Genomic DNA, 15,484 nt, shown 5'->3' on the forward strand with positions numbered 1-15,484 from the left:
GCATTTTGAAACAGTTTTAGAAATAATATTTTCTATTTCTTAATGACATGATCATAAAAATAATGGAAATTTCGAGTGCTATTAATCAAACAAATAAAATGGACTCTCCCATTTTATTTGTTTGATCCAGTAAGCTCAGTTAAGCTTCTTCGGGAATCTTTATCACACAAGAATGCGAAGAATCCAAAAAAATAGACAGATTCACAGCATTTTGACGTTTAAATAAGGAAATTAAAGAGCAATACCATTGTCTGTTAAGTTTCGCAGTTTGTCCTAGCTCTTGTCAAATCTGTCTGGAAAATTGTTATGAAAAAGGATATAAATATTGATCAAATATTAAACCGCTTACGAAGTTTATCAAGCCAATGAAGCTTTTTCAGTCTTGTGTTAATGACTGTCATAAAAACAGTCGATTTGCTGTTTAGGATTCCATAAATTTGAAAAAAATATATGGTTTTGAATGTGGACGCGCCTTTGAATTCCTTACTGCTAATCCAGAGCACACTCCAGAAGTGTTGATAAGAACATTATACTTAGGAAAATACTCTAAATGAAAGGTTAGTATTCTTCTGATTCATTTGATACTGGGTCACAAAATAGACAAATATTTGGAGCTTTGTGGACAAACTTATTTAATTTCCTGAAATGTTAGGTAGGGTATTAATCATACAAGCTTTTTGGCAACAACATATTTAAGCACAATAAATGAACATACCCGTGATTTAGGATAAGGGATGACGTCGTTTTAGGGATTTCCCAATTCCTTATACACGCAATTGGCAAATGGTCCCAGGGCTCACAAAATGCTGGTGGATTGCATGAGGTTTAACGATTCTGCGGATGTGGAAAGTAGCACTGGAGCATCCGGCTGCCGGCTGCCGAAGACCTTCTGTGAGCTGCTTTGTTATAGGACGTGGGAAATGCATCACATCCGAACAGTTAAAATCGTCAACGAGCTTGTCAAGCAAAATTTTCACTCAAAGTCAAACATTGCCCGGTTGTGCATAATCAAGATGAAGGCTTGCAAGTGTATATCGGAACATCTAACAGCTCCAACGGCTCCATGCCAAGAATGTCATCGATATGATGGCAAGGTTCCGAAGAGCATTGTCTTCAATTTAAACTTTTTCAAAAACAAAACTTTATAATTTCACTAGAACACATCACCGATCGCCATGAGACGCGTTGACTAGACTGTCACTTAAAGAAAGTGACAGTTAGATTTGTGTAACGCCCTGAGCATACAAATTCTTGCATAATATTCACGATTTCATGACTTTTAGTCATGATATCATGAAACATAAAGTTTTGACTTTTTGTTCATGAATACGGCAACGGATTTTTTTCCGTGTATAATAAAACTCTATTCATTCTAAGACCTTCTGAAAATCTAGTAACAATCTACATAGGTTCATGGATAATTTTGAACCATATAATGACTACAATTTAGAAGTTACGGCATAAACAAAGCCTTCACAAACGGTTGTAATATATGAGATCAGATGTTAGAGGTAATCCCAATCGTACTGAAGCTCGGGTCCTAATGATCTACTGACTCTACTACTATCCATACATATGCAATTCTTGTAATACACTTCCATTCTAATCCAAAGAGCCTATATATTTCCCAAAAAGTGTATTGTTATGAATATTGTTAGTCTTAAGGTCCCTAGAACAAACTGAACTTGAGTTCATCATATTCTATATGCATCATGAAACATATGAAAATATGAAAATATGATTCAAACAAAATGTTTGAATCTATCCGCAATTGTCAATTATTGTCTCCGTAGATATTGGTGAGACTACAACATTCTAATTGGTTTTCATGAAAAAAAATAAGCATAACCTTATGCTCAAATACGAGTAGTTTGAAACCTCCATGTCAACCCCATGACCTACGGGTATAATGAAATCATTCCAAATCTCGCATACCCTTAGAGTAGACACCCAGCCCACGTGCGGCTTTCATCCTCAGGCAGATGCGTGATCAGAGCAGCTCAACTGCACCGCTGGCCACCGCAAGAAGTTCAAGTTCAAAGACATCTCTCGTTCGCCGGGGTCTTCTTTCAGGTTTAGCCCGCGGTCAGCGTCCAGCAATGCACTAGAGATGATGATGCGGTGTCTTGCAAGTTGCGTGGGGTACACGATTCGTGGTATCATCAATTTGTCTCTTACCGGGACCAGTACTGCCCATGAAAGCATGACTGTCCCATATGGATTTTTGAACCGAAAGTTTTCTTCATGACAACATTCATGTTGAAATATTACTGAATTTATAAAAATTACACACTTAGGTTGCAAATGTTGTGCAAACTCTATATGAACTTTCAACCCAAACATCAATTACAAAACGTAAATAGTGTTTATGTTCATATTTTTGCTGATAAATAAAAGCAAAATGATTAATCTGGTCGGTAATGCAGATGAATATGACTTTCAGAAATGTACTAAAATACTTATATGAACATTTGTGTGAAATCAAACTTCAAACTATTTTCTCAATGCCTACCACTTCCATATGCGACAGTTATGCCTTCATGGTCAAAGCAGTGAGGGGGGGGGGTTCTTCCTCCTTCCTCAACAACGGTCAAGAACGAAGGAGAGTATCAATTTTTCACGTTCCAATTGGAGAATTATTGCGCCACGATTGCGCTGGAACAAAGTGCGATTGTAGTGTCATGTCAGCCTAGGAGTGCTATTTCATGAACGATTGGCTAGGCTGTGTGGGGCTAGGTTCATAAATTGGTACCGGTAGATATCATTAATAAAAACAACAGGAGAAAGAACAGGATTGGAACGAGGAAATAACGTCAGAACCGTGTGGCTTGTTAGTTTGCAACTCGACCGCAAGGAGCTACCTTTAGGGACTCAATAAGAATGTACCTACATATACACGGGATTTATGCTATCTTATGGGTGCAATCTTGAGATGTGTCAATTCTTGTGCGGTGACAAGGGGCTGTTCCGAGAATAAGGAAATCGTTGGTGGACATCAGTTCATAGCATAGTGTGAAAAATGCTGTGCACGTCAATGGCCAATGGCTACCAGTCAATGAACTTTTCTGTGTAAAACGGGTTGAGCAGCAGAATAAGCTTTAGGATGGCTAGAAGCCCATGTATTTCACAACACCCTGACGACCGCCAAGTAACTGATTGACATTAAAATTATCTAACTGTAAAGAAACCCATTTCACTGAACGGAACCACTTACTCCCACATCGCAAACGTATCCGTCACTGCAATTAACTACCTCGGTCCCCCTAGGTCTTGTTCTGATCGGGAGAAATTAATCCCCAATAAAATGCGTCACAAGAATTATCAATCGGCAAGCTCTCGCATGACAGCGGTATATTTCGCCTTTCACCAGCCTCCGACACCGGGTGACACCGGTTTCCTACCAACCAACGACATCCGTAACTTAATCTCCCTTCGGGCCAGTCAGCTGGACATGACATGTATCATTGTGTACGACAAGCAAGCTGGAGTGGGTGTCCTGCATTAGCGCGCTATTGGCAATTAAAATACAAACTGCCGGACGTTTGCCGCAAACAGCAAAAGGGTCTTTTACCATCGGACATGTTGAGTCAGCGGTTCTTAAAATTCCGACCACACATAACAGGATTTGAGTTCCTGGCCTGCTACTCCTCCGCGCGACCAAATGTGGACATTCTGCTCTGCGTTCTGAGCCAATAACCTCTCGATGTGATCTCCCGTCAGAAACGATGGACGCCGTCGGTTTGACGTATAAGGACACGTCCCACTAACTACATTACAGCCCGCGATGCCGCCGGCAGAATCGATTCCGTCTTTTTTGTCGAGTTCTGAACTTAAGAAAACTGTGGGTGTGGGACCGACAAAAATTATACTTTAATTGCAATGCCCCTTTTGGACGTCCATCAAGATTTGTGCGACTTCGGTAATCGTTGTTACATACACGATGCGACGGACCAAGTTGGACTTGTTGCTGCTGGGCGACGGTTGAATGTCAAGCACATGGCATCTTGTCTGCCGACTAAGGCAGGGTTTCCCAGCTGGTGGTTCGCGTGTTATTTTTTATCTACAATATTACTGAAAAAATATGAGATTGGGGGATCATGGCCCAATACGAACCGATAAGGCAAAATGGTTCGGCTTATTAGGTCATTCCTATAACTTAAAAAAAAAGACATGGACACCGTCTTCAGCCATTTAGCTGCACAGACTGTAACTTAACACTAGACAACGGACAAGCATGCTCCGGTAGACGTTCCACTTTGTATTCTTTGCCAAACGATGTTAAAATAGTTTAACCCAAGAATTGCCACTACAACCCTCGAACATAAACTCAAAGATTTTCCATTGATTTCCTGGTGAAGTTCAATCATTTTTACTTTTTTGCCTAAGCTTTTCCGATTACTTTGTTAACGAATAAGCGTTTCCATGCAACAGATCATACTCATGGAGAGGCTTGGTTGCTGACACTTCGTTCTCAATATTATATAGCATTCTACACCATTCATTCGATCGGTTTGAACCTTTCCCATAATTCAACAAATTTTTCGACACGATTTAAAACCGTAAAAATGCTCAAATTTGGGAAATGTTTTTTTTATGGTGGTACCTAGAAAATTTTGTAAAGCTCAACCCTCTAATACCCAACCCCGCCTTAAGACGGAGTACAGTTCGGAATTTTGTGTATTTTTTGGTAGCTCCGAAATCAAAATAATTTTATTTTTGGTTTAAACCTTGGCTCATAACACGCATATAAGAGAAGTTTTTCATGACTTTTGAAATGTTTTGTATTTTTGAAAAACGATTGAAAAATTGCATTTTTATATAACCTAGAAAAGCCTGGGGTTCAATTAACGTCTAATATAAAGAATCGTACCTTTCATATTTTTCTACAATCAACCTATCACAGAAGAAGTGCCTTGTGGTGTAAAAATAATTTCAAAGCAGTTTTTCCGTTAGTTACACGGAAAATAAAATATGTTCCAGAAAAAAAACTAAATATTCTCAAAAGTACCGTAACAACTTGAATTTTTATTATTGCCAAAAATCAGTAACAAAAAAAATTCAAGAAAAAATGAAAAATGATAGGGATGTTCAAAAATAAAAATTTATAGAAATCAAAAACAAAAATTCCCAAATTCGCAAATAAAAATAAATCATTGCCCAAAACGTGTTAAGAACGATTTTAGAAAACGAAAAAAACATATTTAGATGGAAAAATTTGTGTATTAGAGGGGTAAAATATTACGAGAAAACATCACAAATCCAAAAAGTGGCATTTTGGAACATTTTATCCTAACTTCATCGGCCTATTATGACAAAAATGTTTTTGTGTGAAATTTAAAACGCAACTAACAGGAGGTATCATTAGTGTACTTAAAATACACATCAGGGTGAAGCGACTTTAAAAGTTCTTCTCTGAAATTCACTTTAAACGATAAGTATACTCAACTTTTGTAGGCTTTATATGTGGAACGTTAAACTAAATATGAAGATTATCCACATCCTTTTTCAACAGTGAGCAAAGTGAAGTCAGACACTCGCTTTTTTTCATTTTTTTTTTTTCGCTGAAAAAACTAGACTAAGCCCCGTCTGAAGACTCGATTAACAGAGATTACATTCACCACCAGCCAGCCTAGCCAGTTATTAAAGCGGGATATAAGCATTTTATGCAGTTCATTCAAGAATTCCCTAAAATAGATTCCAGAAACAACTCTCGACATTTTCTAGGCATCTCGCAAGTATTCCTTTGAGGAATCAGACATACATTTTCCCAGAATTTTGTCTAGGGTAACTTTTCTGGGACTCTGCCATAAATTTCCCATGAATTACATCACGAGCTCTGCAATCGATCTCCTTCTTGAGGAATTTCTTTAGAAATTTTTATTTCATTAAGGATGAAGACCAAAAAGTCTTATCTCATTCGTACAAGAAGTAAGGAATTATCAAAAGTTGTTTCAGAAACATCTTTGAGAAGAACTTCAAAAACCCTTTTCGTATATGCTGAAGAAATTCATCATGACTTACCTCATTTTAAAACTAAGGCCCATAACAATACTAGTTTTCGAACAATATATTCTCCTGTAATCTACTAAGGATAAATTACTCAAAAACTCTTTTTGGAAATTCTTTGTATATTTTGAAAAAAATCCTCCAAAGAATCATTCAGATACTTCTATATTAACTTTACGAATCTTCGACAGAAAGTCAAAAGACAAATGTTCGAGGAACGAAAAATAAGGAACAAAAGGTTGAAGAGCTATTTCCAAAGAAGAAAAAAATTACCATATTTTATTTTCGATCTTCTGCCTTTTCGGTTTTTTATCCTTCGACCTTTTATCCCTAAAACCTAATTTTATATATAATGCTTCGAAATTACATCCAAGAGATTCTCATTGAATTCCTTCTTGAAATACTCCAGAAATTTTTTTCAGGAATAGGATTTGTCCTGATTTTTGTTTAAATATCACATGCAGAAACTTGTGGAATACAAGACGCAGTATTCTTATGAATTTTTGGTGTTTTATGAGGTATATAGATAAATTATAGTAATACCTGGTATCTAACGTTCCGTTTAGATGAAGTTCTGTATAAATCTCTGAAAAACTTCCTGATGCATCTTTGGAAGATTTCCCGTTCAAGTGCTTGGTGGGACCCAGTGAAAAACCATTCCATTTTTTTGCTACGAAAATCACATGATTAACCCTTTAATACCCAACGGGGTACCTTTTTTAATTTGGCGTATTTTTTCTTAGCTCAGAAATCAAAATGATTTTCTTTTTGGCATAAACCTTGGGCCATAACACGCATAATAGGAAAGTTTTATACGGCTTTTGAAACATTTTTGTATTTTTGAAAAATGTTTAAAATACTGTATTATCCTATAACCTACAAATGCCTGGGTCTAATATAAAGTGTAATACGAAAATTTGTACATTTTATATTTTTCTACAATCAACCCATCATAGAAGAAGAGCTTGGTGGAATTGAAATGATTTCAAATCGATTTTTCCGTTAGTTACACGAGAAATTAAATATATCCCAGAAATATAAATAAACAAAATTTATTTTGAAAAGTACTGCAAAAACTCAAATGTTTATTATTGTCAAAAATCGGTACCCAGAAGAGGCGTCAAGAAAAAATCAAAAAGGATAGGCACGCTCAAAAATAAAAATCAGAAAAACCAAAAACCATCTTTCTTCTTTCTTTCTGGCGTTACGTCCTAACTGGGACAATGCCTGCTTCTCAGCTTAGTGTTCTTATGAGCACTTCCACAGTTATTAGCTGAGAGCTTTCTTTGCCAATTGACCATTTTTGCATTTGTATATCGTGTGGCAGGTACGATGATGCTCTATGCTCTGGGAGTCGAGAAAGCATTTTGTTTTTATCCAAAAAGTTACACATTTTTTATAATAATGCATGCTGAAAACAATCATTGAAAAATTCAAACCAACCTCGCCTGGTTAAAACCATTGCCAACATCTTCTCAAGTCTATCAGCGAAGTTTTGATGAGATATTCGACAAAACATGGTGAAAACTTGAAAGAAAAGAAGAAATCATTCAAATCTTTTGAAAATCTTTTGGGATGCTTCTCGTAAAAACCTTTATCGTACATCTGTTTTTAGCAAATTGCTTCAATGCTTCTCAATCTCATATACAGTGCACGCTCGCTGATTTGAACAATACCTCATGTAAACTAGTGATCCTTTATATGAGAGATAAGCGGAAGTAAAATGGAATGGTTTGGCAACAGACCAGCAGTGCTGAGTTTGCTGGGTGCCGAGAATAATATTGCAACACGAACATGACTTTTGAGCTACATTTCCAAACTAATAAACAGCAGAAAAAATCAAGAACTAAATATCGCATTGACAAACATTCAAAAGAGGAAAATATTTCAATTTTTTTTGCTCTATACAAAACCACTTTCACTGAAATAATTTCAAGCGGATTACATTTCTCCTCAAGAAAAGTTCAACACAAACATAACGCATGTTCGATTGGCTCACGCTTTGACAACTCTCGCTGCTCGATTGGCTCATACTTTGACAGAAATGTCAGCTTCCGCGTATCTCTCTATAATGGATCACTAATTTAAACCATCGGGGTCCAATTTAAATTTGAACTTCAAGTCACTCTACAATCGTGTTTTTAGTTACCTCTTTACCTGTAATGTTTTGATTCTGCGTTTCATTTCGCGGCATTCCATTTCACTTTACTTCGTTCTATGAACTAACTGACGTTTGAACCATTCATAATTTAAACGATTTATAAAGCGGAATACAAATTAAAAAGTGTTCAGCAGGGCTGGAAAGCGTCAATGTAAATAGAGAACGTCGTTTGGTAATGTCGGACGGCGAGACAATGACAGAGATTTTTTCAAATTCTCTTTCATTTTTCCGTTGCTACGGAATTAATAATATTTAGTTCATTATCTGGTATGTTTGTTATTTATATCGCTGGAATCATGGAAGGATTAAATAACACATTACTTCCCGACATTTTCCAACATGAGATAGACATGTTAATAGCAGAACAACAATAAAATTGCTTTCCTGGGAGCTCCGTCATTGCGACTCGACGAAGTGAGCAAATGAAATACAGCTTCGTCTAGTGACAGTGAGAAGACTCGTTTCGTCAGTGTCGCAAGTCGATAATGATATTTAACAGCCCTGGTGTTTGTTGTGAATTTCATGGACTACGAATGATCTTAGCAGAATTCTTGCATTACCTGCATACAGACACGAATGAGTGATTGTAGAGTACTCTGCATCTTCTTAAGCAAGTCATTCTACTTAATAGAGTACTCTGCATCTTTTTTTCAATTGGTCATTCCTTTCCATTCCCAAGATGTCGCCAGTTGACTGTTATCTGACTTCGGAATAGACGGGTAGAAGGCAAATCTTATACAACAAGACTGTACATATTACCTATAAATTTGTGCGAATTGATTAATGATAATGCTATCTGTGGTAGAACAAACTTGCTTCAGAGATATCTGTTGATTCAAAGAATGAAATCTGGATAGCTTCCAGAAACTTTAATGTCGAGAACACCCATTTTACGGGTCCTCCGGTTGTTGATAGAATGTCAAAGGAAGTTGCAGCTCCAAAAAGGTTGGAAATCACGGGGCAACTGCTATTTATACCCTTGTCATTGACATGGATGCATCACGGCTGATAAGCATTTAAACCAGTCACTTTAATGACACCAAATTTTCTAATTACCAATTCATCACTGTTGGCCAGCCAGTAAGTACCATCCAAGCCGAGGTATACGAAAAAGGGAGATGGCTATCGCCCTTCGCGCAAGCACTAGCGCCATCATTTACCGGCGAGTTGCGCGAAGTCTCGTAAATTCACATCTCATTACTTACTAGCTACTGACTTAAGACCAGTACCGGAGTTTCTCGAGACTTCCACCAGCCCCCCGATGAGCCACGCACATTTCTAATGAATTAACGTTGCAAATCACAAAGGCTATCTCGATCGCGTCGGGCCCGGCTGATAGCGATCGGTGTCGATGGTGGATGCCCGCAGCCCATTCATATATCTTTGAGCCCCATCATCATCGTTAAACGCACATAGGTCTAATTTTTCTTTGGCAAACACCCAATTATCAAGCATGGTTCAACGTTGAATTACAAAGTCAAACACTCATCTAGAATAAAACAAAAAAAGTCAATAACACGTACGATAATTTAAACAGAATACTATTTTTCTTCATGTTTGGACTTTAAATATGAATATTGTATGTTATGAGTTTACAGTTTCCAATACGCTGGTAGATTTTGAAATTCCTTTTGAAGAATGAAAGAACCAAATCCTTAAGTCTTATGGATATCAACCTCAAAAAATAAAATAACAATCGATAAATTTTAAATAGTTAAGTGCTTGGATGACTCAGAAGATCAATTGATTGATCAAAAAAAAGTTCGTTAAGATAAGATCAAAGTCTTACAATATTATCACAATAATTGGTACATTTACTTGATTTGAAAGGCTTAACTTATTGACTACACGTAAAAGAGTATAATAATTTAAGCATTCAGTATTTTCTCACAAATCACTAATTAACCATCCGTATTGTATCCCTTCCAGGAAATGTACTCGCACAAACGAAACGCACATTCCGAACCGGAGCTGCTCAGCCTCGTGCCCTCGGGTCCAACCCCCGGTCCAGCCACTCATCTTCCGTGGATTTCAACTGCCCGGAAGAGTTCGGCTACTATCCACACCCCACAGACTGCTCGCAGTACTATGTATGCGTTTTTGGTGGGGCCCTGCTGGAAAGCTGTACCGGAGGGCTGATGTACAGTCACGAGCTGCAAACCTGTGACTGGCCGCGTAACGTGGGCTGTGACCTCCCGGCGCTGAGCAGCCCTTCCGCACCAGAACGAGCAGCCGTTACTCCACGCGTTCCGCAAGTCCTTTCGCGGATCCGTTTCTCCAGTGTTCCATCGGCGCCTTCCGCACCATCGGCTCCGTCCGGACCAAGCGGTCCTTCGGGACCTTCCGGCCCTGAACCCTCGGCACCTGCACGCATCCAACAGGTTCATTCTCTGCCACCACCACCACCGCCAGCAAATCTCAATCCGGTGATCACTACTCGTGGACAACCCAAGAACTCCCCACAGGAAGATATTGCCAAGGTAAGTTGTCGAGTTTGTCTTCGGTTGACCAAAAATCAAAAACGACACCCTTCTCAGCTCTACGAGGAAGCTCACGACACTCTGCCACCCGTCGAAGAGGAAGAATCCAGCCGTCCACAGCGTATCTACCGTGGTCAGCCTAGCACCGTCACTCAGGTTCAGCGTGATCGGGACGGAATCCTGCAGCAACCGAGCGTAAATGCTATTCCAACCCAGGCTAAAGTAGGTTCCTTTGCGTACAGTGCCCAGCCGCAACCTTTCAGGTAAGCATAAGGGTTTCTTAGCCCTTTCCTTATTACCACACCACTAGTACTCAAATCTCAAACTGTATCAAAACTGAACTTCAGCACACAACTCATCTCAATGTGTCAAACCTACAAATCCTACCAACTGTGTATTCCTAAATTGTTCAACTTCAAAATTTCATTTCATACTTGCGCACAGTGACGAAGACAAACTGCAAGACCTAGACCACGAAGCGAACACCAAAACGCACGATCGCAAAAAACGTGACGTTCCTTCAGACGAACTGGCCAGCCAGGACAAAACAATCGATCCTATCGATACCGCAGATAAAACAAACGAAAACCGACATGTCAAACGTTCTAACCCAGATGAAACCGCTCAAGCTGGAGAACTTCTGGTTCCAGCTGATCTGGAGGTAACCGCTGATGGAGTGGAGAGTGGTCGCAGTGCTCGACAGCTAAGGCCATTGGGAAACTGGCAGTACAGATCGTTGGACACTGCACTCTCCCGTCAGAATGCCTATCCCCAGAGCAGCTATGACCCGTTCAGCTATACCGCTGGACCAACACCAGCGATCCATATCAAATCTGGAGCGCGCTACTACCAACCTCAACAGTACAATAAGAAAGAAATCACCAACAACTACAACGATTACCTCGAAGCATACGCCAAAGCCAAACAGGGCTCACAATATCTTCGGCCAGTAGAAGTCACCCGCCATAAGACCGCTGGTCTACAAAGCTACAAAACAGTTACCAAAATAACGCCACAGGACAGCCTGATCCCGTTACTGATCTCCAACCAATCGCCAAGACCGCAACAGTATCAAACCGCATTTACAGCAGCCGCTTTCGTGAATAATCATAACAACAAGAAGTACACCACCCCGGTCCCGGACAGTGATGACGAAACCATACCGGACAACTTCGCTTTCTTCCACTTCGGCAACACTTACTCATCAACGCCCATCTCGGTCAACAATCATGCCAAACCATCCGCCAGTAATAATCCTCAACCCTCGAAGCAACCCTCCCTTCAGTCTTCCCAACCACAACAACCACCTCAAAAGATCTCCCCGTCCACCCATCGAAGCCCCTACATTGCGTTCAGCTCCGTCGGAGGCTTCTTCAATAACCAACCCACGTCCAATCCCATCAAAGAATCCTTCGTTCCCATCCCCAAACAATCATCCCAATCACCGTCAAACAAGCAGAAGATTCTCGCCGGACCAAGCACCCCTGCACCGGTATATGAAAGCATCAGCAACTCATTACCTCCCAGTAACATCCGGTTCACGGCCACCACTCCCAAGTCCCTGGACTACTACTCCCCGAACATCTACGTCAACAGCAAGGAAAAGGTCTCGTCGAACAATTCCCCCTCCTTGGTCACGTTTGCCAGCTTCAACGACAAACCGCTTTCGATCTTCGAATCATCCACATCGAAACCACCGGCGTACTTCTCGACCAAATCGACCAACGGGTTCCAACCGATCATCATATCAACTACCCCTCGTTTCTACCAGTCATCCGTGAGTCCGGCAAAAACGGAGTACAATCGGTTCTTCGAGAGCATCAAGAACACGCACATCCAGCAAGTTGGTAATGGTAAGTTTAACGACGGTTTGCAGGATATTGGAGTGCACTACGTGAAAAATGGAACAACCAATTTGCGACCAGTCCCAGCAGTGCAGCAGTACCAGAAACCGTACTACGGACCTTCGACTGCAAGACCGCTGAAGCCCGAGAACGAGTATTACTACGATGATGATGAGATTGAGGATGATCGTGGTCATAAGTACGTAAAGAATACGTTGAACGAAAACAGAAGACCAAGTTATTTGAACAAGCGTCCAACCGAGAATGACGAAGATGAGTACTATGACGATGAGGATGAGGATGATTACGAGTACCGATATCCGGTTAACAAGTCAAAGTATACTCCGATGACGGAGACGATGGCACCGAGACCGTTGACCAATTTGACTACCCCGAGACCAAGTGGCGTTTCTGGACATATCATGTATCACAACCACAGATATGAGACAACCACGTGGAGACCGAGTACCGTGACCACGCATTCGCCAACGACCAGTGTCATTCCACCAATTATTCACTTCCCGGATGATGTATTCCAGGGAATCAAACCCTTCAGTGATATTCCTCGATACTTGAACAAATCTAGCTCGCGACCGTACGCAGTTAGGCAGCGACTTCGCCCTACTGCGATTCCCAACGCTAACCTCATTGACGAGACTACCTCCAAGGAACTGTTGCGGACAACCGCCAAATCACTTAGTTCTAAGAGCAGTGTGTTCAAGACGACCACTACGGCTGCTCCAAGGACTACGACCACGACAACCACGACAACGACGACGACGACTCCGACACCTCCGGTGACTCGGACTCGATTCCTTACGACAACTACTGTCGCTTCGACCAGTGAGACGACCTCGCGCAAGCGGTACACGGTCCGACCGAATCGTGGCCAGCAACGCTGGCGCACTACCGAGACTCCCGAACAGGAACAACAAACTATCCCTACGATTAGCATCCGACCGAACAAGAACCAGAACCGTAACAATCGATTGGAACTCGATGAACGGCTACCGAACAGGTACGAGTATTGTTTCCATTTCTTGCTGCACCCTTTGTGTTTTTCTTCTTTTTTTTTTCTTGTGTGTTTGGGAGTGTTACTGAGCGAGCCCCCTACAACTTATCACTACTTTCCGGTGGACAAGGACGTTTGTAAATATGTTCTCACTAACTGTGTTTTGAGTTTCTCTGTCTGACGCGAGCAGCACGCTACGAGCCTGCTTGAGTGATCTTGTAAATACAATTGGTCTCTAATTGCAATGCGGTTTTTGAGTAAACTATGCAATCGAATGTGTACTGAAACGAATTTGCTTTGGATTCCCTACAGAGTTGAAACGTCATCGCCTGCCCCAAGCAGATACGTGCCCGAACAGCCCCAGAAGACCGTATTGTCTCAGAGCAACAAGAACTATTACAACACCAGCAACTACGATCCATCGGGCTACGATTCGTACTACGCTGTCTATGATGATGATGTAGAGCTTTACAGAGATGTCGGTGAGTAGACGGATGGGTTTATAACACTGGAGGCAGGTCGTCTGATGATCACTTCTATTTTTGTAGAATATCAACCGCAGTATAACCAGAACAACCAACAGTCGTCTCAGCAGCCACAGAAGCCAATCGTGTCGTCAACCTACCGGCCAACCGTGGTCACAACCATAGCTCCAACTTCTCAGCGAGATCAGTCTTCGTACGTCACTTCTCCCAGAACTACCTATCAACAGCGCCCGACCTATCAGGATTATGATGATGCCCTTGTATCACAGGTAAGTATCGGCAATGGGATTCGACAGTCTACAGTAATACTAATGTAATCTCTTCTCTATTGAACAGCTTGAAGATGATCGTTATAATCAGAAACAAACGCACACGCAACTCAGGTATTTCCTTTCAGTTTTTCTATTCTTAGTTCTTAAACTTATCGTAAACGAATTGCTTCCAAGATCTACCATATCGAACCGATATCTAACCAAAACTATCTTCGCATTTCCTTCCCTTTTACAAAACTTATCGAAACGTAAACCAAATCCTTGCGGCTGTCCAAATCCACCTTTGGGAATTCAAAAACACAGAAACGAATTGAACTCAATCTCAGATCGTCCGATTTTGGTATCGTCAACGATTCGTACCTTTAACAGTCCAAAATACCAGACAGCCTTCGTAACATCACCCGAACCGTTCTCACTTCCATCAACAACCACAACAAGAACCACTACAACCACCAGATATACCACTACAACAACAACACCCGCTCCGCCACAGTATTATACTACAAGGTACCACTTTCCAAGGCCATCCAACATGAGCTTCGTTCGTTCTTACCCGGTTGCGACACAGCACGTGATACGATCGGCCCTTTTTGTTTTTGTAGCTGTCAAAATTTTAATCATCACGTGCCAAAACAAAACCCAAATCATCATCGCTCTGCTTCAAGCTCTTTACTCTAAACATCACCACCGGTCAACTGGAGTAGTTGTAGTGGGATCATTCTAGAACAGGTCGAATGAATGTGGGAATTGTAGTGCTTTCTGCATCATTGAATGTTGTTTGTTGTATCTACTAGGAAATGTCACACGCACACACATACCATAACTGCCTCACAGCATGTGTACGTGTGCGTGAGCGACTTTATACGTAAATGTGTTGTTTTAGAGAAGCTTCATCCTCTGCAAAAAGTCCTTCTACTATCTTCTCCGCAATATATGTTCGCTTTGATCTTTTTCTATGTTCTATTACTGTGTAAGAACTGTTCCTTGAAGTTTCAAGGACGTCAGGTCTGCTTTTGCTTATTTTATCATCATCAATTCATTTCGCCGCTGTCATCCGCAGAGAGCAGAACATCAAGACCACGATACGTACACGAATCCAGAAGGAATCGGAATTCAATGTTTCCACGGTTATCCGTTCCCCTTCTTTTCAAATCCCATCTGTGTCTAAAATCTTCTAAACTCCGTCTTCCATTAGAGCATGCTACTAATGAAAAATACTGTGGT

General features: G+C 40.7%; 1 protein-coding gene across 3 annotated transcripts in view; it reads left to right on the forward strand.

The window, feature by feature from the left end:
- The window catches only part of LOC5577732 (mucin-2), a 608,111-nt gene that overhangs the window by 569,886 nt on the left and 22,741 nt on the right, over positions 1-15,484 (forward strand). For 2 of the 3 annotated variants that reach the window (XM_021845835.1, XM_021845836.1), the window contains exons 2-8: positions 10,097-10,647; positions 10,705-10,910; positions 11,092-13,509; positions 13,816-13,985; positions 14,052-14,257; positions 14,325-14,371; positions 14,564-14,767. In XM_021845835.1, coding sequence (XP_021701527.1) covers positions 10,097-10,647; positions 10,705-10,910; positions 11,092-13,509; positions 13,816-13,985; positions 14,052-14,257; positions 14,325-14,371; positions 14,564-14,767 — 3,802 coding nt within the window. The remainder of the gene's footprint in view (positions 1-10,096; positions 10,648-10,704; positions 10,911-11,091; positions 13,510-13,815; positions 13,986-14,051; positions 14,258-14,324; positions 14,372-14,563; positions 14,768-15,484) is intronic. The other variant, XM_021845837.1, reaches the window with a different exon arrangement.

This window comes from Aedes aegypti, chromosome 2, assembly GCF_002204515.2.
Source record: "Aedes aegypti strain LVP_AGWG chromosome 2, AaegL5.0 Primary Assembly, whole genome shotgun sequence".
NCBI classification, from domain to species: domain Eukaryota; kingdom Metazoa; phylum Arthropoda; class Insecta; order Diptera; family Culicidae; genus Aedes; species Aedes aegypti.